The sequence below is a fragment of the Carassius carassius genome, chromosome 37 (genome assembly GCF_963082965.1).
Source record: "Carassius carassius chromosome 37, fCarCar2.1, whole genome shotgun sequence".
NCBI lineage: Eukaryota > Metazoa > Chordata > Actinopteri > Cypriniformes > Cyprinidae > Carassius > Carassius carassius.
In genome coordinates, this window is record NC_081791.1 from 24,144,880 (window position 1) to 24,166,325 (window position 21,446).

The 21,446-nt window shown below is 37.5% G+C and overlaps 3 protein-coding genes across 7 annotated transcripts; 1 reads left to right on the forward strand and 2 right to left on the reverse strand.

Annotated features, from left to right (window-relative positions):
* The first annotated feature begins 460 nt into the window (after window positions 1-460).
* agmat (agmatine ureohydrolase (agmatinase)) lies at window positions 461-4,647 on the forward strand. Its single transcript, XM_059528322.1, has 7 exons — window positions 461-914; window positions 1,602-1,804; window positions 1,896-1,944; window positions 2,031-2,226; window positions 2,922-3,101; window positions 3,486-3,570; window positions 3,650-4,647. Exons 1-7 carry the CDS (start codon window positions 607-609, stop codon window positions 3,721-3,723), a joined length of 1,095 nt encoding a protein of 364 aa, XP_059384305.1. The 5' UTR covers window positions 461-606; the 3' UTR covers window positions 3,724-4,647.
* On the reverse strand, window positions 3,941-14,661 carry dnajc16 (DnaJ (Hsp40) homolog, subfamily C, member 16). Of its 5 annotated transcripts, XR_009425903.1 has the most exons (16): window positions 14,426-14,661; window positions 13,387-13,581; window positions 13,215-13,281; window positions 12,809-13,136; window positions 12,543-12,727; window positions 12,361-12,465; window positions 12,121-12,279; window positions 10,002-10,132; window positions 9,735-9,912; window positions 7,787-7,969; window positions 7,566-7,642; window positions 7,039-7,119; window positions 6,869-6,958; window positions 6,349-6,522; window positions 5,786-6,271; window positions 3,941-4,832 (listed from the first exon to the last, which is right to left on the reverse strand). XR_009425903.1 is itself a non-coding variant. In XM_059528318.1 (15 exons), exons 2-15 carry the CDS (start codon window positions 13,560-13,562, stop codon window positions 5,863-5,865), a joined length of 2,343 nt encoding a protein of 780 aa, XP_059384301.1. In that variant the 5' UTR covers window positions 13,563-13,567; window positions 14,426-14,661; the 3' UTR covers window positions 5,663-5,862. The 5 variants fall into 5 exon arrangements, 4 of the variants coding, with proteins under 4 accessions (XP_059384301.1, XP_059384302.1, XP_059384303.1 ...); XM_059528318.1 differs by lacking the exon at window positions 3,941-4,832 and having other exon boundaries at window positions 5,663-6,271; window positions 13,387-13,567; XM_059528319.1 differs by lacking the exon at window positions 3,941-4,832 and having other exon boundaries at window positions 5,663-6,271; window positions 13,387-13,570.
* Window positions 14,662-14,804: 143 nt separating this feature from the next.
* On the reverse strand, window positions 14,805-17,776 carry LOC132118473 (torsin-1A-like). The gene is made up of 5 exons (XM_059528326.1): window positions 17,463-17,776; window positions 16,607-16,872; window positions 15,559-15,734; window positions 15,280-15,413; window positions 14,805-15,182 (listed from the first exon to the last, which is right to left on the reverse strand). The coding sequence occupies exons 1-5, from the start codon at window positions 17,605-17,607 to the stop codon at window positions 14,938-14,940; spliced, it is 966 nt and encodes a 321-aa protein (XP_059384309.1). The 5' UTR covers window positions 17,608-17,776; the 3' UTR covers window positions 14,805-14,937.
* Between the last annotated feature and the right edge of the window lie 3,670 nt (window positions 17,777-21,446).

Consider the following 21,446-nt stretch of genomic DNA (forward strand, 5'->3'; position numbering starts at 1 on the left):
AAGAGAGAGAGAAAGAGAAATGTAATTTATTGCTCACATTAGAGAAAAACATGATTGTTAAAATATTAATTTAAAAATATTTTTTTCCTTTTGAAATATGTCCTGTTTTTGACAGATTTTGTCAACAAATCTGCATAAATAACATCAGTTTGTATTTAATAATAGTAATAATAATAATAATTATTATTATTGTAGTTGTTAATTATAATTATAATGCACATTCAGTTCTTGTAAACTTTTGTTTTAACGTTTTTTGTTGTTTCAAAATGCAGAAATAAAATTATTTAAAAATAATTTTTGCATAACCGTTATTGGTTGGACTTGGACATAAAAAATATTCAGTATCGTTCATTAAAATGTAATTCATAATGTAGTATGCATGCTATATACCGGTTCTTAGTAGGAGCAGTGGGGAGTCTGATTGTGAAAAACAACACCGAGTCCAGCCCCTCATAGCGCCAGGGGCAAAAGTTCATTTTGAATCGCCTGAACTAAAAGCGACAGAGAAAACTTTGCGTTTACACATTTGCGAAACCTTTCCGTTAAATCGGACCTCTAAGCTCGGTTGATTTCTTCTGCAGGGGTTGGTTTCACGCTAAGTGGATCATGCTTTCTTCGATCAAAATCGTTAGTAAGACTCGAGCAGTCTTTGGTGGATCTCACATGTTTAAAGCGTTTGCTTCTCAGAGAGTCGTAAAACAGCGAAACTTTAACGGGGATCAGATCAATGTGTCTTGCACGCGCCGAATGTCCGGGACAGGCTTCAATGTCCCACCGAGCGCAGAGTTTGTGGCGAGGGTCAGCGGAATCGCGACTATGTGCAAATTACCGTTTCAGAAAACAGCGGACGGACTGGACGCGGCGTTCGTCGGGGTTCCGATTGACACCGGAACATCCAACCGTCCCGGTGCAAGGTAATACTGAGCATGCACATTGTATCACACACAGTCACGAGTGCCGCAGAAATGTCTGCGACAGTTTGGCATTGTATAATTGTATAATATTTAATGTAAACACAGATATTGTATTTGCTATGTGTATTAAAGTAGCACAGGGGTGCCAAACACAGCTGTCTGTAATTATCAAGTGCTCCTTCAGATCCTAATTAGTTGGTTCAGTCGTGTTTAATCAGGTTTGGTGCTGAACTGTACAGTTGACTCACCCCTGCTATAACATATATAGTGCTATGTATAAAATCATAAAAAATACAAAAGATTATTAAATATTAATGAAATATAATAAAGGATTGTAATTCAGTTGTAAAATCTGGATTTAGATATTTGATTATAATAAAACATACTATTTATGTATGTATTTGATATATATTTAAATATATATTAGTAAAACCTACTATATGTATATATAATGATTTTTTAAAATGTAATTGTATAACATTTAATATACTTTAAAAATATAAAAATATAATGAAATGTAATAAAGAATTGTAATTTTTGTATTTTTTTTCATTTATAACAATGACATGCTTATAATAATACATACACTATATAGATATATATATATATATATATATATATATATGTGTGTGTGTGGTTAAAATGTTCATGAACAAAAATGAGTTGAGTCCCTTGCTCTTGATACAGATTTGGTCCGAGGCACATCAGGGCAGAATCCGCTATGATCAGATTGTACAGTGGCTGGACAAGAGCGGCCCCATACGAATCACTAAGGGTGGCAGATATCGGTGACATTAATGTCAACCTCTTTGACCTGAAGGACACCTGCAAAAAAATACGAGAGGCTTATCGTGACATTGTGGCCACTGGCTGCATCCCACTTACAATGGGTGAGAAAACCTTTTCAACATGCAGGAATACTTGGATCAGATTTGAGTCTACTTTTAATATGTTACTTCTCCACTTGTCTTTGACTCCCAGGAGGTGATCATACAATTGCATACCCAATTCTACAAGCCGTTGCTGAGAGGTTGGTGAAAACAAGAGAGATCCCCCTCCTAGTTTTATAATACACACTCAAATTTAGTCTAAATGACTGCTATCTCTGCTGTTCAGGCATGGTCCAGTGGGCCTAATACATGTGGATGCCCATGCCGACACTAGTGACATGATTCTGGGTGAGAAAATTGGTCACGGGACCCCTTTCAGACGCTGTGTGGATGAGGGGCTCCTAGACTGCAAGAGGGTCGTCCAGATCGGGCTCAGAGGCTCGGGTTATTCTCCAGATAATTATGAGTGGAGCCGAGCACAGGTATCATGATGCTTTTACCAATAATCATGCTCTAAATAGATAATTCATATATATTACAATGTAATGTGTCGTGTAATATTCATTGGCTTACAAAGTGACGTCACAGTTCCACCACTCTATATTGATGCTATATTTGAGTTCTTCAACATTTCTCATATCAATCATTCAATCGCACCAGCAGACATCTTTTGCCTCAATTATCTTTCAAGTTATCGGAGATCTTCAGTATTAATAGGCATACGCCAATAATGTTGAAGTCTTCGTCCTGTTGCTGAAATGATTGCTTTTTACACTCTAATGCATTCTAAGATAATCAGGTTCGATTTTAAAACATTTTCACTATTACATGTCTCCGACGTTATTCATGCATTGAAAAGTAGTGTAATTATACATTATCCCTCAAATGTGTTAACAAACTATTGGAAGTACATTATCCTGTCTGTCTGTCTCTGTCTGTTATATTATAGCCATATTATACACTTAAATAAAAATGTAATAGAAATGCAATATAAGCGGAAGAAGATGGATGGATGGATGGATATATTCGACATATATTCAAAAATGTGATATATGCATTTCATAATATTTGTATTTGGCATATATGCATGTAAATAAAAACACTGTATATCTCTACTCTCAATTTTTCACTTTTATTTGATTTATTTATTTATTTGTAATCATTTTGGTCTCTCCAGGGTTTCCGTGTAGTGGAAGCTGTGGAGTGCTGGCACAAATCTCTTGTCCCACTCATGGAGGAGGTTCGCTCACAGATGGGAACCGGGCCGGTCTATCTCAGCTTTGACATAGACAGTCTGGACCCTGCTTTCGCTCCCGGCACAGGAACACCTGAGATAGCTGGCCTCACACCCATTCAGGTATGCTTTACCTGTCACTCAGAGATTCCTCTTAAACCTGCTCCTCGAGTTGAGATTAAACTCCCTGCACCCTTAAACCAACGAATAAAGGTCTTTTAAATCACTTTGTGTTAATCATAATTCCAATAGACATAAAATTAGCTGCACACTATGAAACCAATATATAGAACAAGTGATTTGGAAAATGGACACAGTATTAATCTGGCATATTGTACTATAATTTACAGATCAAAGATACAGCCAAGAGCAGCCCTTAGACTTTGCGCGTGAAAGTTTAATATTAACCTTAGGGGTTGGTTAAAAGCACACTGAAATATAGAGACATGGCTCTCAATCGACACTCTTTTGTGTAAAGAATAGCGTATTTTGAATTTTTTCTTTTAGGGTCTGGAAATCATTCGAGGTTGTCGAGGTCTTAATCTTGTGGGTTGTGATTTAGTTGAGGTTTCTCCACCTTATGACACCACAGGTACTGTATTACCTATAAAACTATTTATATTATATTTGTATTATTTATATTTGTATTATTTACATTATATTTTCCACAGGAAACACTGCATTGACTGGGGCTAACCTCCTTTTTGAGATGATGTGTGTCCTTCCAAAAGTCAAATATTATTGAATGCATTTGTGGGACGTCTCAAGTAATTGCGCAGTGATATATCCATGATTTCTGCACAAAATCGGTATAAATATTATTTTCAGAAACGAATACCTTTATTTTGATTAGCAAAACAGTGTCATACTGTCAATTTATGAACACAGTAAAGAAAATTCATATTGCGTATGGACAGACAATTCTCGGAAAGAAAAAAGAAATCACAAAATGATAGCAGAGATGAAAATAAAACTTTTGATGTTTATTTGATAATATAATTTTTCAACCGATTAATAAATAAAACAATTACATAACATTATGCAGAGTTCATATTTTACACCACAGACATAAATACATTTAGTCATACAGAGTTAATAAGCCATGAAAATTTGGCATGATTTAATGCTATCTTAAATTTAAGATATTTACCAGTGCATTGCAAAACACAAATAAAATGCTAATATAGTACAATGGCACCAATACTGCATCATCAATTATAAAGTATAATGAATGTTCATTGAACACCATATGAATAAAGTAATATAATTCATCGCTCAAAATATGTCAGTAATGGAAGACTTCATATAGGAGTGGATTTAACTCACCCACACCTTTCTGTGCATATGCAATAGGTAATCAAATGCATTAACCACTAAATCCTGCTAACAAATGAAACATCACAACATAAAGGAGACAAACCCTTATCTACAGCAAACATGAAATGCATAGTACAAAATACTTCAGATCAAGTATGTATTATTTCTTCAGTTTTGTACTGTTGAGAGTATGCTTTGCATGCCACAACACATTTTTAATCTAAACACAACTTGAAACTATAAAGGTTTCTGGATCTCTTTGTCATTCTTTAAAGCTTTACCTGCTCGTTTTATAGCTGCACTATATAACTGAATGTGACTTGTTCAGGTCAATAAAGAGCTGTTTCACCCTGCTAAGTCAATCTGCTAAGAACATCTGGAATCTTTCTTATATTTTAGAGACACAAATCCATATTATATTTTTACACATACATTTAATGTTATGTAACTATTTACACCTTGGGACTGAAGCACAGTACATGTTCTATGGGTATTGCTGTAAAGTTGCGCCAGTTGGAAGATGCTAAGAAATTTGCACTGAAAAAAAAATGAATTGATGAAATTGATAAAGCTACATTATTTATTTATTTTTTTTTAAGTTTAAATGAACTTAATATATCTAGCATCCATATTTTCACTATTATTTAGAAGGGGAAAAAAGTTTTGTGTTTGTTCAAATTATTAAAAAAAATTACTAATGGTGCATGTTTCCAAATGGCAGATTTTTATATATTTTTTTATTTTATTATTTTTTATATTTTTATAACAAACTTTTCTTAAAGGTCTCAAAGTTGCCCAAGTATTTGATTTTAGTTTTATATTATTTAATTTTTTTTTGGGGGGGGGATTCCAAGTAAAACATTAAAATGTGGTAACAGTTCATTAACATTAGTTAAATGCATTTAGCATCATTTAGCATCATTGAAATGAGTTAAATGTTTTAGTATATTTACTATAGAGATGGACGTTATGCATAATTAATCAATTCTGCGAAAGCATTGTGCATTATTTCAATTAATTCACTAAAGTTAACACACTGAAGCCTATTGTAAATTGTTAGCATAAAATATTGCACTTTGTAGATCAAGGGTGTTCAATTAAAATTATGCAAGTGTCTCATTGTAATTGTAAAGCGTAAAATTTCACAGCATTGTCATGAGTAAACAGTTAGGACTAAAAGTCTACAGTGATCATGTTTTGTTACGCTACATTATGTAAGCTGTTTTTCAACTAGCAGCATGTTGCAGTGTTATTCATGGAGCAGAAATGTTTCAAATCGAAAGCTAGGCTAGCTGTATGAATATTTTGCCTCTCAACCAACATCCTTTTGAAATAAATCGCAAAAAAATCTTAACTGACTGTAAAGCCCTCCATTAGAGCAGCTAAAGTAAAGATTTCCAAGAGGTCAACATCAGTGGCGATTCAAGTGCTCCAAACAGTTTTCCTTTCCTCAACAATGCTAAGCCAAAGTCCCTTCTGCAGAGTCTTACATAGAGCGTCTGGTTCTGAGCAGCTTCAAGCCATCGGATGCTTCTAATGCAGCTGGGTTATTAGCTTCCATGAGGCTTTATTTGTTGACAGTGATCTTGTCCAGACCAGGCCAGGCTGGGACATAGTACCGTGGCAGCGTCCCTTCCATCAGTCGCTCCATCCAGAGTCCGAGTCGATCCAGTTTGTGGTGGATCTGAAGAGTTGTGGATCGAGAGCGTGTCATGCCCTTCCTGGACCGGGATCCTCCTCCTTCCTCTTCCGGCTTACTATCCAAGTCTTCACCTGTGTAGACTGGCTTGAAAAGACACAGGTATTTCTTATGGCCATTGAGGGCTAGAACATAGCCTGTGTAGTCTACTTTGCGGCTGCCCACTTCGTCCTCATCTGTGTCGATTTGCATGGCGTCCTGGGCGTATTCCAACACGGCCGCCATCCATTCACTGTGTTTATCCACATTTAGGAAGGAGAAGTGTAGGGTGAAACTCCTATGAGGAAGAGGATACATAGTATATATATTTTAAGGCATTTTGACTTCAAGGTACAGCATGCAATGAGGGCTCACCCAGTGAACGAATAAACTTCCTTGGCAAACTTGCTGAGCAGGATGTTCTTTGTGGGATCAGTAAGTACCAGAACTACGTTAATATGACCCGGCCTCAGCTTCACCAGGTTACTAGTGTATGTAATGTCGGTTAACTCTGTCACCTCCACAAAGCTTTTCTTTGGTGGGCGACTGCTGGGGTAAAAAAAAAAAAAAAGTTTAAATGAGAGCATTTAATAGTATTTTAAATTAGGGTTGCATCAATATAAAATAATTGTTTTATGCTATTTTTATAGCTGATAACAAATAACTGATATTATTAAAATTCCAAATGTAATATAATTTTTTTATATATTTATTATAAATAATCTCAACATAAAAAGAAGAGAAATGAGCATGCATAAATAAATATCCAGTATTGTTTCAAACTCACTAATATCCAATAAATGCAATGGCACTGATACATTGTGCATCATTGAAATAGATGACGTTCTGTGGAATTTATTTATTGGGTTTATCCAAACTTAATATACGAAAGAACCTGGATGTGCTGGAGGTGTTCGGCGAACCATCCTCTGCCTTGGATGCCTCTTTTGCTTTTGCTTTGGGCTGTTTTTCCTCACTTGAGTCACTGAAATTAGAAACAGCAATGTTCAATGCCTCTGCATTCCCTATGTAACATATCAGAATTATGAATGCAATAAATCTTACCTGAAAGCCTGAATAACTACAGTGCCAAATAAAATAAAGAGTGCAGAGAATATCAAAGACAGTAGGGGCATCATCTCACGCCTGCAAAATGAATGAAAATAACTTAGAACAGTAAATATCAAAAATATTGCTGACCTATTCCCACCTTAACAACTGTTGCTTTCCACCACTAAGAGATATGTGACTACTGACCACAAATCCAGTCATACTGTAAGGCTCAATTTTTTGAACTATTTGAAAATCTGAAAAAAAAAAACATTCTAAATATTGAGAAAGTATTTAAAGTTGTCCAAGTGAAGTCCTTGGCAATGCATATTACTAATCAAAACTTAAGTTTTAATATATTTTAAGTTTTGATTTATTTTTGATACATTTATGGTAGGACGTGATCTTTACTTAATGTGCAACATAAGACTGTTTTTTTGCTCCAGAGTCACATATTTCATTATTTAAAGCGTATTACCTGAATTAGCAATAGTAAAAAAGAAGGGCAGAGCTTAGGGACAGTCAGCATTTTATTCACCTACCAGTTATTGTGAAGAAGATCATCGATAATTTCAGACAAGTAGTCATATGCAGTGTAAATCCATCTTATTAAAAACATCTGAAAACAAACGGATGTGCAAAATTAAGTTCCAGTAAATTTGGACATAATCTAGATCTCTACTGAAACATGCATATAGGACAAGGTCACTGCTAATTTCCCAATTAAAGACGTTCCATGAAACGCAAACCCTGAGAGACTCACCGAGGTGAACTCATTATTGAGCTCTGGGAGAAAGGCATCATTGTTGAGGATGGAGGGATCCTTCTGCAGTCTTTCGAGTTCCTCCAGAAGCTTGTGTTTGTCTTCCTTACTGCCGTTCCATCCTCCCGAAACTGGCTTATATAGAATCTTCCCAGCTCCGTTACGCCTCTCCAGAATCACCACCTGCTCAATAAACACAAAAGTTTCATTGGGTTACACACTAGAGGTCCACCAATAGTGGATTTAGCCAATTTTGATAACTTAAATGGGAAAACAGGCCAATAACCAATTTGTAATTTTATCATCCATGAAAACTTCTAGACTAAATGTATACTGAATGTAAAAATTCAATGTAAAATAGTGTTGTGACAAGTGGGGCGGGGCCGAGAGATGTGGGAACAGAGCGAGGCCGGTGGAGTGATTGGAGATGAGCGACACCTGTTTCGACCCACCGGTCTCGAGTCCCACGGAGGAGATGGAAGGATATAAAACTGGAGAGACGACACTGAAGGACGAGAGAGGGCCTGGCTTTTAGTTTGTTTGCTTTTTATTTGTGCGCGTCAGTCGTCCGTGAGGGGCTGACGCGCTGTTTTGTATTTCTTTTGTCATTATTAAATATCATTTGATTGTCCACCGGTTCCCGCCTCCTTCTTCCCGATGATTATGAAGGTTTAATTTGTTACAGTGGTGCCAAAACCCGGGAGAAGGAGGGACGCGCTGCTGAAGATCCCTCGCTGCTGTGGTGAATCCGCTGTGCCATCGAACAGGCGAGGAGGTGTACCGCCATGGACGCTCGAGGCGGTGGGCTGGAGTGAGTTGCCGGGGACGGGCGAGCTCGCTGCCGGCCGCCCGTGATATGGAGGGGCGGCTGCCGTCCGTGAGGGAGCGGAGGAGTCGGCGCCGTTCGCCAGGGGGCCGGAGCCTGCTGCCTCCTTGAAGGAATCCGGAGGAGCAGGGAACGGGGGACTCCTGCCGGCTGTCCAAAACCGGAGGAGCCGTCACCTTCCACCGGGCGGCGGAGGAGTGTCGTGCCGTCCGACGAGGGCTGTCCAGTGCCAATGGCAGGCACCGCGGAGGAGATCACCCAGCTGGTGGAGGGCCGAGCAGCAGTGCGTCTGGGAACCGGAATTTTTTATTTTTTTTTCCTCCTCTCTCCCCTCTTTCGTCTCTGTCGCTCCTCCTTCCATCTCCTTTTCTCTCGCCTCGTCTCTCCTACCCCCAGGTTCCCGCAGGTCCCCGTGAGCGGTCCCCCCTGGTGGGGGGGGGGGGGGTATGTGACGAGTGGGGCGGGGCCGAGAGACGTGGGAACAGAGCGAGGCCGGTGGAGTGATTGGATTGGAGATGACGAACACCTGTTCGACCCACCGGTCTCGAGTCCCACGGAGGAGATGGAAGGATATAAAACTGGAGCGACGACAGTGAAGGACGAGAGAGGACCAGGCCTGGGTTTTAGTTTGTGTTTGCTTTTTATTTGTGCGCGACAGTCGTCGGCGAGGGGCTGTTGTGCTGTTTTGTGTTTATTTTGTTATTAAAGTCTTTATTTGATTGTCCGCCGGTTCCCGCCTCCTTCTTCCCGATGATTATGGAGTTTTTAATTTGTTACAAGTGTTCTTTGTAAATGTAAAATTTAGTGTTCAATGTAAAATTGTTCTTTATTACTAAAACGTTTTTACTTAATGAACAAAAATTACTTATTGTATTGTTATTATCTCAAATGAAATCAATTCAAATTAAATATAAATACAAATGGAGCCAAAATGTAGCACTTTAAATAACAAAAATTCCAAATAATGATTAAACAAAGACCTGAACCTAAATAATTCAATAATTGATGCAAAAAGAAACTAATAAGGTCTAACAATCGTTCAAAATAACATATCTTTCAACCTCTAAAATGCTCAAGTATTTACTTTTCGAAACAAAAATGCATGGAGAAGATGACATCTACCTGTGGTGGTGTGCTGTCTTTGTTCTTCAAGAGAACATCACATAGGGGCTGCTGATGTCGCTGGTAGACGTAAGCAAATCGCAGCACATCATTAGTGTTGGCGGAGGCTAGCGAGAGGAAGGCTTCATTTCCTGTGGTGAAGGACTCTTCCTCACCAGTGATGAGTAGAACGCAATATCTGTGGAAGAGTCATCGCAGACTATTGGAAAAGACTTGTTAACATGTAGAATTAGATTAACTCCACTGATTTTTACAAATCCATCTTACTTCCTGCGACGATGGAACTGTTTGACAGGGCAAAGCTCATCAAATAGCTTCTGGTTCACCAGACGAGGGGCCAGAAGGAACTTGTTGTTGGAGATGAATTCATCTATTATCTGCTTCTTCATCCCTTTAGCCTAAGGGATGCAAATGTTTAATTGAAAGTCAAAAGGTAAACATATTTATAACTTCTCAAACATCTCAAACAAAAAAAGATGTTGCTGAAGCCCCAATCTGATTGGTTGTTGTTGTTGTTTCAAGACTTAAGCCCTAAACAAGCTGCACGATTTTGGCTGTCCCAGACGACATTGTGAAACAATTGTGGCGATTTCTGTGATTGTGGCTCCTAATCAGTGCCATTATGTCATACAGTGAGAGAGGTTCAAAGACGGCCGTTGTCACGGTCTTGCGACCAAAGATAGGCTACCATTCAGAATTATCATCGCACAGTGTGTTTGCTGGTATGATCCACGTTTACTGACAAACCAATAAAAATGCCACATGAAATCAATAAGAAATGGGGCTAGCCTCAAGCTCTTAACCCCTTCCTTTTTCGCCGCTTTCACTTTTTTTAGCAGACATAAAAAATACAACTACTAAAGTGTGATTTATCATGTCCTTTTTGTTTACCACTAGCACATGCTAATGATGTTTTATTCTTCTGTAGATAGTCAATTGGTGTGTCTTCATTGTACAGTCTACACACATGTCATAGCCAAGTTTATAAAATCCATGTTGCACAGTGTGACATATCTTATAGGATTGCTAAAATCGTGCAGTGTGTCTCAGGATTTAAGCCTTCTACACACTGCATGATTTTAGCAATCCTATAAGATCATTGTTGGTCACACTGTGCGACATGGATCTAATAAACTTTGGTATGACCAAGCAGCAACCTCCCGCTCTCTCTCTGAGCTTTGAAAACGCTCTTCGGAAGCCTATGGGTGACGTCACGGACACTATGTCCATGTTTTTAAGAAGGCCGCTGGTTCGAGTCTCTGTGGTGGCAGGAGTTGTAGGTGGGAGGGAGTTAATGAACATCGCTTTCTTCCACCCTCAATACCCATGGCTAAAGTGCCCTTGAGCAAGGCACTGAACCCCCAGTTGCTCCCCGGGCACTGGATATAGCTGCCCACTGCTCCAGGTGTGTGTTCACTTCTCACTGTGTGTGTGCACTTGGATGGGTTAAATGCAGAGCACCAATTCCGAGTATGTGTTACCATACTTGGCAAATGTCACAACTTTTACTTTATACAGTCTATGGGTACGACATGCACGTAGACTGTACGATGATGACACCTATTGAATCGTAGGCATAGAAGAATGTCCTTAGCATGTGCTAGTGGTAAACAAAAAGAGCATAATGAATCACACTTTGACAGTTGTAGTTTTTATGTGTGCTGGAAAAAAGTGGGAGCGACAAAAGTGGAAGAAATAAGAGATTGAGGTAAGCATTTTTATGTTTTAGTGCCATGTCGCATTTTTACTGGATGGTCAGTAAAAGTGGGTCATAACTGCAAACACATTGTGCGATGAACATGCTGAATTATCATTATCATAGGCTATCTTTGGTCGTAAGACTGTGACAACGGCCATCTTTGAACCTCTCTCACTGTATGACATAGGACCACTGATTATGAGCCACGATCACAGAAATCGCCACGATTGTGTCATGATGCCAATCTTTTGTCTGGGATAGCCAAAAATCATGCAGTGTGTCTCGGGCTTAAGATTTGTCAAACTCAGTTTCTGGAGCGAAATAGCCCTGCAGAGTTTAGGTTCAACCCTAATTAAATGCACCTGATCCAGCTAATCGAGTACTTCAGGTTTATTTTAAAACTGAATGGTATGTGTGTTGGAGTAGTGTTGGCACTAAACTCTGCAGCCCTTCAGGAACTGAGTGTGACACACCAGTTCTAAGACAAGTATCCAGCACACCTTATCACAAAATTAACAATGACGTAAATAATAAATGGATACAAAATTAATAAAAAATAAATAAATAAACTAAATTGCAAAACTTTGAACAGTCTGAACAGGTCAGACATTAACTGTTCTATTTTTGCCAGCAACAACAACACTATCCAAACAATGTGGCCTACCGTAGTCAAGGGAACAGGTTTACCTGTATAATATCTGCAGGCTTCTCAATGTCCTCTTTGAAGACAAGCATGGTTGGTGCATAAGTGTTTATGTTGAATTTTCTTAACAGGTCAGCGGTCTCAGAAAGACCTTGATCCACATATCCAAACTGCACATAGTCCTTATAGGCAAATGCTGTAAGCTATTAGAAACAAGCAAACAATCAATCATTGGTGTATAGGGTGAACACTGGAAGATCTGGAGGTTACTAACCAAACTCTACCTTATAAAGCAAAGGGACCAAAGGCACTTGGTCAAACAGGAGAACATGTGGCTTGTTCAACTCATGCCAACTCTTCAGAAACTCTTGGTTGTTCTTGTCTGTAACCTACAGACATCAATGAACGAGAATCTAGAAGAAGAAATAAATACAGACATTAGGAGTACATGACGATGTTCACTAACCTTTTCAACTAGTCTCTGTGGCAGCAAATCTTCTAAAAACTGCATCAGGTGGCCTTTTACAACAGCGTAATGGAAGAAAGCCACTTTTCCATTGACGACACCAAGAAACGAAGGAGTCTGATGTGCTCCCAAATGATTTGCTAAACGCCGCTCGTAACCAACATCAACCACACCAATTCCAATCCCTAGAGATAAGAAAAACAACAACTTATCTGGAGGAAGTGATCAAATCACTAACAGTGATGTGAAAATATGAACTGTCCAACCTAGAGTCTCCAATTCCTGCACTGTTTCTTTCCAGACTGGCTCGATATGGATGCAGCTGAAGCACCAGTCTGAGGTGATCTTGATCAAGTAAGGCCTCTTGAAGCTGTCAGGCACAACTTCATTGATATACTGATTGAAGTGCAATGTGTACTTGCTGTCAGCAAAATCCCGGCCACCCTTATTGTTGAAGGGAAAGTGAAAGAAAGACTCGTCAAAGTAAAAGTTGTCATGAAAGTGGCGGAAACCATGGTGGCGTCCATAGGGGTGAGTGTTATCTGTTTGTCCATAACGATCATAGCTGGCTCTCTTCTCCTCGTTTGTTAAGATCTATGGAGTAACATGAAGTTAACATCAGTGTTACTTCTGACTACATGTGATCTGTTTAGTCTTTATTAGCTGCAGTACCTCATAAGACTTTGTAATCTTGATGAACATGTCTTCAGCTTCAGGATTTTTGTTTTTATCAGGATGCCTGACAGTAGAGATGAAATATGACCATGGTGTAGCATTCTCATTTAGACATAAAATTAATATAATACAAATATTACAATCTGCAAGAAAAAAATAGCACTCTCACCATTCTTTGGCCAGGCGTTTATACACTTTCTTGATTTCTGCTTGGCTTGCGCTTCTGGTGACTCCAAGAACTTTATATGGATCAAATTCTGCAGTGCTTTCCACCTTAGCATCCATCAGGATCACATTGACCATCATCACAGAAAGCAAAAGCACCACCATCCTCATCATGGCCATTTGTTCTGCTGCCCAAAAACTATTATATTATAAGACATTATGGAGGAAATACATACGTATGAAATATTGAAAAATAAACATTTCATTCTGAAAATAATAAAGTAACAAATAAAATAAAATAATTTCTAATAAAATCATAAATATAACCAAATATGATGATAAATAGAAAAATATAAGCATGAAATATTTTATCCTGAATTTTTTTATATTAAAAAATTTAATAAAAATAAATAGAACAAAATGTGAAGAGTAAATACATAAATTTTTACATAAATGAAGGAATTAAATATATCCATTGTTACGTTTTTGGTATTTGAAGTAAAATGTACAATATACATATTAGATTTAAAAAAAAAATTTAATTAAAGTACAACAATAAAATATAAAAATAAAAGCTAATTCAATATTTTAATAATTATAAGGCTATAATGTTATATAGTCTAAATAATACTGTTATAATAGTGAATATATATACAACTAAAAATAAATATTCATAATGACTTATTTATTTCAATTTCATGTTTGGTCAAATATGTTATTATCGAACTGCCTTCGCACATAAAACCTAATTTGTCCATATTGAAAGTTGTCATGCAAATAATGAGGTTTCCATCGGATGTCAGTGACACATAGTCGCGTTTAGACTATTACAGAAAAAGTGACATTAAAGGCATTCAATGATAAAATAAAATAATCATTAAATCGCGTTCTGAGGGCAATAAAAGGCAGGACATGCAGGTAAATATCTGACGGAACTGGAATATCCTAGCTAGCCTGTTAGCATATCTAGCTCATGCTTTTATCACGAATATGACATCAAAACGAGAGGAAACCATTACAACATGAATGAAATACGAATCTACCGTTATTAATGGTGACAGAAGTTCATCCATCCATCTGAGTGGCGCGTTCATAAACCATGAGACATGCGCATTAACATTAGCAAAGATTCAAAGCGGCATAAACATCCTCTCTCTCTCTCTCTCTCTCTCTCTCTCTCTCTCACACACACACAGAGAGAGAGAGAGAGAGAGAGAGAAGTGCTGCGCAGTCTCTCTCTATTCCATTATTGTAGTAACAAATATAGTATTTTAACAAATATGGTATTGGGTTACCATGACTTGCAAAAACACTACCACCATGATATACAGTAGTGATGTATAAAATGCCTCCAAGTGTAGGCTACTTCAAAAATCTGTTAGGACTAAGATTGTGGTACCAAATCTAAACAGACTGTACAAATTGTTTCAAATGTTTAATAAAGATGTTGTCTTAACTCAAGAAGCAGAATAATTCAAAATCCAGATAGCAATGTAATTCATTAAGACTGAAATATTAATAGGACTAACAGTCAAAACAGTAGGGCAACATGCTGCTAATCATACAGCACCAACTTCTGTCTGACAGACTTGCAGCCTTTAACAGCAAAGATTTTCTCCTCCGCAGGGAAGAAGGGCAAGTCTCTGGCCACTTTATCTGCCAGATCATAGTCTTGGGTCATGTTCAGATGGCTCATCTCAGCCATGACACACTGACGCACATGTTTCAGCTCAAGAGGTAGGAAAGGAATATAGTGATCCACCAGATGATGATCTATGATACTAGAGTGCAGAAATCCACCTATAAAACATGCATAGACAAAAAAAAAAAGTCAATGCAACCACATATTCAGATATATATATATATATATATATATATATGGTCTTTCAGTACACACTGTTCTTATCGTTGAAGATGTTTTGAAGGATCTTAGTCTCCAGTTCCTTGCTGTTCATCCAAAGCTCTTCCCGCTCTTTGCCTTCTCTCCAGAAATCCAGAGCCACTTCAGTAATCACATTCCCACCTGCATTACTATAAACAAACAGAGAGACAGTTTATAATTAGTTTTTTCACTCGTTAGGGACAGTAGAGACATTTAATTACCACTGTGTTTGAATTTGCAAATGCTAATATGTTGAATACAAAAAACAAACCATTGATGTTTTGAGGGCTTTACCTAAGAAAAATGAAGATTGCACTGTGGAATGACACTCCATCGACACGGACATTGTAGTCTAGAAAAGGTTTTATGATATCGATCAGCTGTGGTTGCATCTTGTCCATTTCATCAAATATGAACATGGAGCGGGGAAAACTTGATACATTTCCATGTATCCACTGCTTTAGCTGTGCCTGAATATACAGACCAGTTAGAGGAATGACTTATTACAGACATTTTACAAAAATGTGCATTATTACAAAAAGGTTCAAACATTCACTGATGCTCCAGAAGGAAACAAGATGCATTAAGAGTTGGGGGGTGAAAACTTTTGGAATTTGAAGATCAAGGTAAATTGTACTTTATTTGTGATCCGGGAAACATACAAGTATCTTCTGTTGCTTACGAAGGGCAGAACTAAATGGGAAAACATTATATTTCAACAAAATAAAAAAAAATTAAACTCTTAATGCATCTAGTTTCCTTCTGGGGCATCAGTGAACGTTTGAACCTTTTTTAATAATTGTGTTTGAGTCCCTCGATTGTCCTCAGTGTGAAAAGATGTCTCTCAAAATCATATAGTCACTGCTGGAAAGGGTTCAAATATGCAAAGATGCTGGAAAACTGAAGAATCTGCAGGACCTTAAAGATTTTTCTGAAGAACAGTTCTCAGTTTAACTCTTCAGAACAAACAAGGGACTCATGCACAACCATCACAAAACAGAAAGACAGTCGTGAATCATCCAGGTACTGTAACACCACACAGTATTAAGAACCAAGGGTTCCCAAACTTTTGAATGGGGTTATTTTAATAATTTTAGCAATTTTTGCTCTTGTTGACTAAATGTAAACATCTTTTACGTACAATATCTTACTCAGGAGAGAACTAAATAAAAAATAACATGCATTTAGTATGATCTCTCTTATTTCTTGAAAATTATTCACATTTTCACAGATTCTGCAAGGGGTGCCCAAACTTTCGAGCCCCACTGTATAAGTCAGTTGTTATAAATGATTGCTACAAGTCTTAGGCCAAAGCTAAAAACTCTACAAATTATTTACTTACGCTGTATAAGTCTAGCTTATTTTTGTGTGGGAAATGATGCTCAGATATATACGTGCGAACATGCTTGCTCTGGTCCCCTTTTTTGTACACATTTCTTGCAATGATTTTAGCAACATGATTTTTCCCAACTCCTGTAGTCCCATGGAAAGAGAGGACCAGCGGTTTGTTTGGCTTGCTGTCAGTCATAAATGATGTTACAGCTTTCAGTACAACGTCAGACACAATGTGCTGCCCAAAGAGAGAGTCTCTTAAATCTTTCTCCAAACCTAAAGACGTGAAGATATGTGAAGTCAATAAATGACAAAATAACCCATAACACATTTGCATTGAGGTTTTCTGACACTTTTACCACGTCACAAATTATATCGTGCAAAAACCTCTAAAATGGTGTGAATATAGCATATACAAGGGTAATTTTACCATAACATTTAGGCCTAACTAAATATCGCTGTAATTCAGAGGGAACTATCATGAAGAAACATCACAGGAGTCTCATTTACTTTCTGTCCCTCTCAATTTCTTTCATTCATGCAGTTTTTATTGTGTAAACACTTTATTCGAAAGAAGATTTGATATAGCCATGTGCTACCAATAATGCCTTGAGAACGAGCTATCAACTTCATAACCATAGTTTGGGGGGGAAGTAAGTTTAACCCTGTCGTCTGTGCTATGAAGGATAAAAACGTTATCCTTTTTACGAAAGAAAAAATACATATGGAAAGTTATAGCCCATGATAAGCGCAAACATACTGTTGGAAACAAAGGAATATTTTTGACATATGATGGGACATAAACAACTCATAAATCCATCGTCAAAACATACGATAGCCCTATGTTATTTCGACGTTTTACTCACGTTTAAAGTCATAAGGCAGCAAATCATCTCGTTCATAAAATTTGTGAATCACGTAAGCTGCAGCAGCCGCGAAAAAATCCAGAACACCTGAAGATAATGTTATATTAGACACCAGCAATAAAACTATTAACAAATGCACTTTCATTGTGAAAGCGACGTATCCAGACTTCTTTAAGTCACGGTTTCGTTTTTGGAAGGAACTCGAAGGGGAACTGACGCTCCTTCCGCAAATATTTAGTTTCCCGTTAGGCTTTTATATAGGCTACTAACTACAAGAAAGAAAACACGCTTTTCTTGTTTTTCCAATCTTCTGTACGTTGACATCAAACTCACCATGACCACTGCAGGAAGTTTTTTTTCCCTTTCCTTCATTCAGAGAGCGATACCAAAACCTTCCTCATCAAGTGGTTTGCTGCCAAGAGGATAATGCAAGAGGTTTTTTATAGAGAAAAATTAATAGGCAGACTATGCAATATTCAAAATTAATAATTGTATTATAACATTTAACATTTATTAATTAAAAAATGCAATGAAGTTTCATATGTAAATAAACACGAGTGTAAATTATTTTCATAATAGTAAACAAATATAAGGTGCAAAGATAAATATGTCCATAAATCCAAAATTTTAATCTTGAAATATTTCAAATTTAATACAAATATTTTTCTGTTTTCAATTATTTTCTGTTTGGCTACGTTCACACTGTCAGTTTCGCATTTTCTTTACAGTTGTGAGTATTGAAATGTCTTGTTCACACAGCAGCTTACAGAAGAGTCTCGAATGCTGTCTGTATGAACGTGCAACGGGTGTCGAGCCCATTTTCCTTAACAGTAACCATAGCAACAGTGACCAAGTAGCCTAATATCAAAGATGCCGGCGACAATAAAACTGAAAGTCTTATCACTCAGGATCAGCACCTAGAGACGACCTCTCCAGCCCTGAATGTCAACAGATACTACTGCTGTTTTCGAAATACCATACTATCATACTAATCTTAGTATTTCTGCAGTATTCAGTATGCTGTGCATGTGTGCAAATTTTCTGTATGCATCAAATACCCGAATGACCTACTGTATTTACCAGAATCTGCCAGAATCTTACCAGAAACTCAAGTACACTGAAATCAGTACAGAAGCTGTGTTCAGAATGGCATACTACCACACAACTCCTACTATGTTGCAGTATGCTGTATGTATACTGTGAATAGTATTTGATGTATGCATCTGAAGACACTGCATGGGATACTGTTTCCCAGAACGCAATGCACTCCATGTGACGTTTCATCTTCAAAACCGTGAGTGAACTGGAAGCGGGGAATGGTAATTATAAAACACTTTTATACATACATGTTATTTAAAAACTACAAACTATCGCTTTGTATCTAAAAACAATATCGTAAGTTGTACTTTAATTTCTACAGCATGTTTGCTCAAGTCAAATGATGTCACCTTTAGCTCTAAAGTGCTTTATGCAGTACAGATTATTTTAAAGATATTAAATAATAATAAAAAGATTGAAGTAATATAATATAAATATATATATAATATATAAATAATGTGTTAGCAGTGTGCAGTGGGTAAAAGACGTGTGATAATAGTTTTAGACACAAGGAAATATTTGAAAAGTGGAAATAAAACGTCTCATTAATAATAGTGTTATTAGGTGGTTAGTTGCATTAGTTTAATAATAATAGTTGCATTACTTTAATAATAATTGTAAGTATGATCACTTAAGCACACTGTTATTGCATACTGTTTTATAATGTACTACAGTACTGAAATATAAATATCTACCACCTAACTACTATTTACACAGTTCTGTTCAGTATGTAAAGGCCAATGAGTTCAATGAATTATCAAATGAGTTCAATTGGGCAATATAGCATTGTTTACTAGTATGAATCCTTAATTAACAAGCCTTGTAAAAAGAATGGTTAGTTTATTTATTTGTGAGGTAACAACCTTAGCAGCTGTGCTGAATTAATGTTTTGTCATGTGACAACACTTAAGCATACTACTCTGAAACATTTATTGTATACTGTTTCACACACTATTCTTTAAAAAATAGAAGGCAGTATATTACACTGTGTACTGGGCAGTAAGCAAGTATGCCATTTCAAACACAGCCTAGGACAACATGATGATGATGAGCCTCAGAGACAGATCCACAGTCAAGACCTTGTCTCTTAGACTGCCACCGGGACAAGACCACAGGAACCAGATGATTCTTCTGCACAATCTGTCTTGAACTGCAGGTTTGTCTGGCCATAGGAAGACTGGCCCCCAACTGAGCTTAGTTTATTTAAACTGAACTGAGCTGGATGATGACATAATTTAATTCAATGATGAACTGCTATTTTACATTATAGACACTATTTTCCTGTTTAATGCTATACAGTTGCTTTGACACAATGTATTGTTAAAAACGCTAAATAAATAAAGGTGATTTGATTTGACTTGCCTTTCTGATACAACAAGAGTCCAATCGGCCTAATTATTTGGGACAAGGAACCACTCCATTTTTAAAATGCAATGATAATTATGGATAGTGCCACGACAATTTCCAAATCACATGTTATTGCATTGTATTAATTATGCATGTGTAATGAGTCAATGTTATTATTATTATTATTTTTCTTTAAACTTATTTATTAAATCTAACAGTTTACAGCCTGTTTTTGCTTTCAAGAAAAAAATGTGTGGGGGTGCTATGGGGGTGCTTTGGTCTTTCTTGGGGGCAGAGTATGTGAGCGGAGTGGAGCGTCAACAATTTCCCCCCTGTGCTCCGAGCATTCAATAATCATTCCGCTCCAGTTCTGCTCTAGATTCACCCTCTACCACTCTTCGCTCCGCTTCTCACTTTGCTTCTCGCTCCACTAATCAGAAAAAACGATCTGCTTTCATTCCGTGTCTAAAGTATTTCAGTAGGTTTAAAATAGCACAGTTCTGTTCATAACGTAGGCCTATATTAAGAACAAAAATTAAATAAGTATTAAAGTGAAAGTAACGTGACCCATACTTGGAATTCGGCTCTGCTTTTAACCCATCCAAAGTGCACACACACACAGCAGTGAACACACACATCGTGAACACACACCCGAAGCAGTGGACAGCCATTTATGCTGCAGCGCCCACGAAGCAGTTGGGGGTGCAGTGCCTTGCTCAAGGGCACCTCACTCGTGGTATTGAGGGTGGAGAGAGCACTGTACATGCACGCCCACTACCTACAATTCCTGCCAGCCCTAGACTCAAACTCACAACCCTTGGATTGCTAGTCCGACGCTCTAAGCATTAGGCCACGACTTCCCTGATAGAGAGTTTTAGGAGTCTTAGGACTCCAGCATTGGTCTGTTTACTACCTCATTGAACTACATCTTCAGTCAGTTTAAATAAAGATCTCTCTCTGAGCTTTTTGTTACTTTAAATCCGTCTAAATAAGCTCTTTTACACTGCAATCATTTTATGTGCACTGTTTGTTTACTTCACTGGTTAGCACTCTATCTGCCATGTGCCTTGTGCTGCCTTGTTTAACTTATTTGTTTAGTTGTATTTTATATTTAATCTGTGTCTATCTGTATTTTTATGCTCTACTGTTAGGGTCTGAGAGTAACGCAATTTCAATTCTCTGTATGTATGTGCTGTACATGTGGAAGAATTGACAATAAAGCACACTTGGCTACACTACTTCAACTTAAGAGTCTAATGCTCCGTAGCCTGTCCTTTGACTATTATGGTTGAGCTGGTGATACCCCCTCATATGGAGGGTTTTTCTATGAATTATGCCATTTCCAATCCGCATACGCTCTAAGAACAGAAGACTCCTGCTGAATTAAGTAATTGCTCCCATGAACATGCCACAGTCACATAGGGTTCCTAGGCCTGTCTAGAAACAGCCTCTATGACTCCTTAGAAATGGTGATTCTAGAAATCCATGTTATGGTAAGTGCACAGGTAAGTTATTAGGGTATGCAGCTCAGGCCTTTAG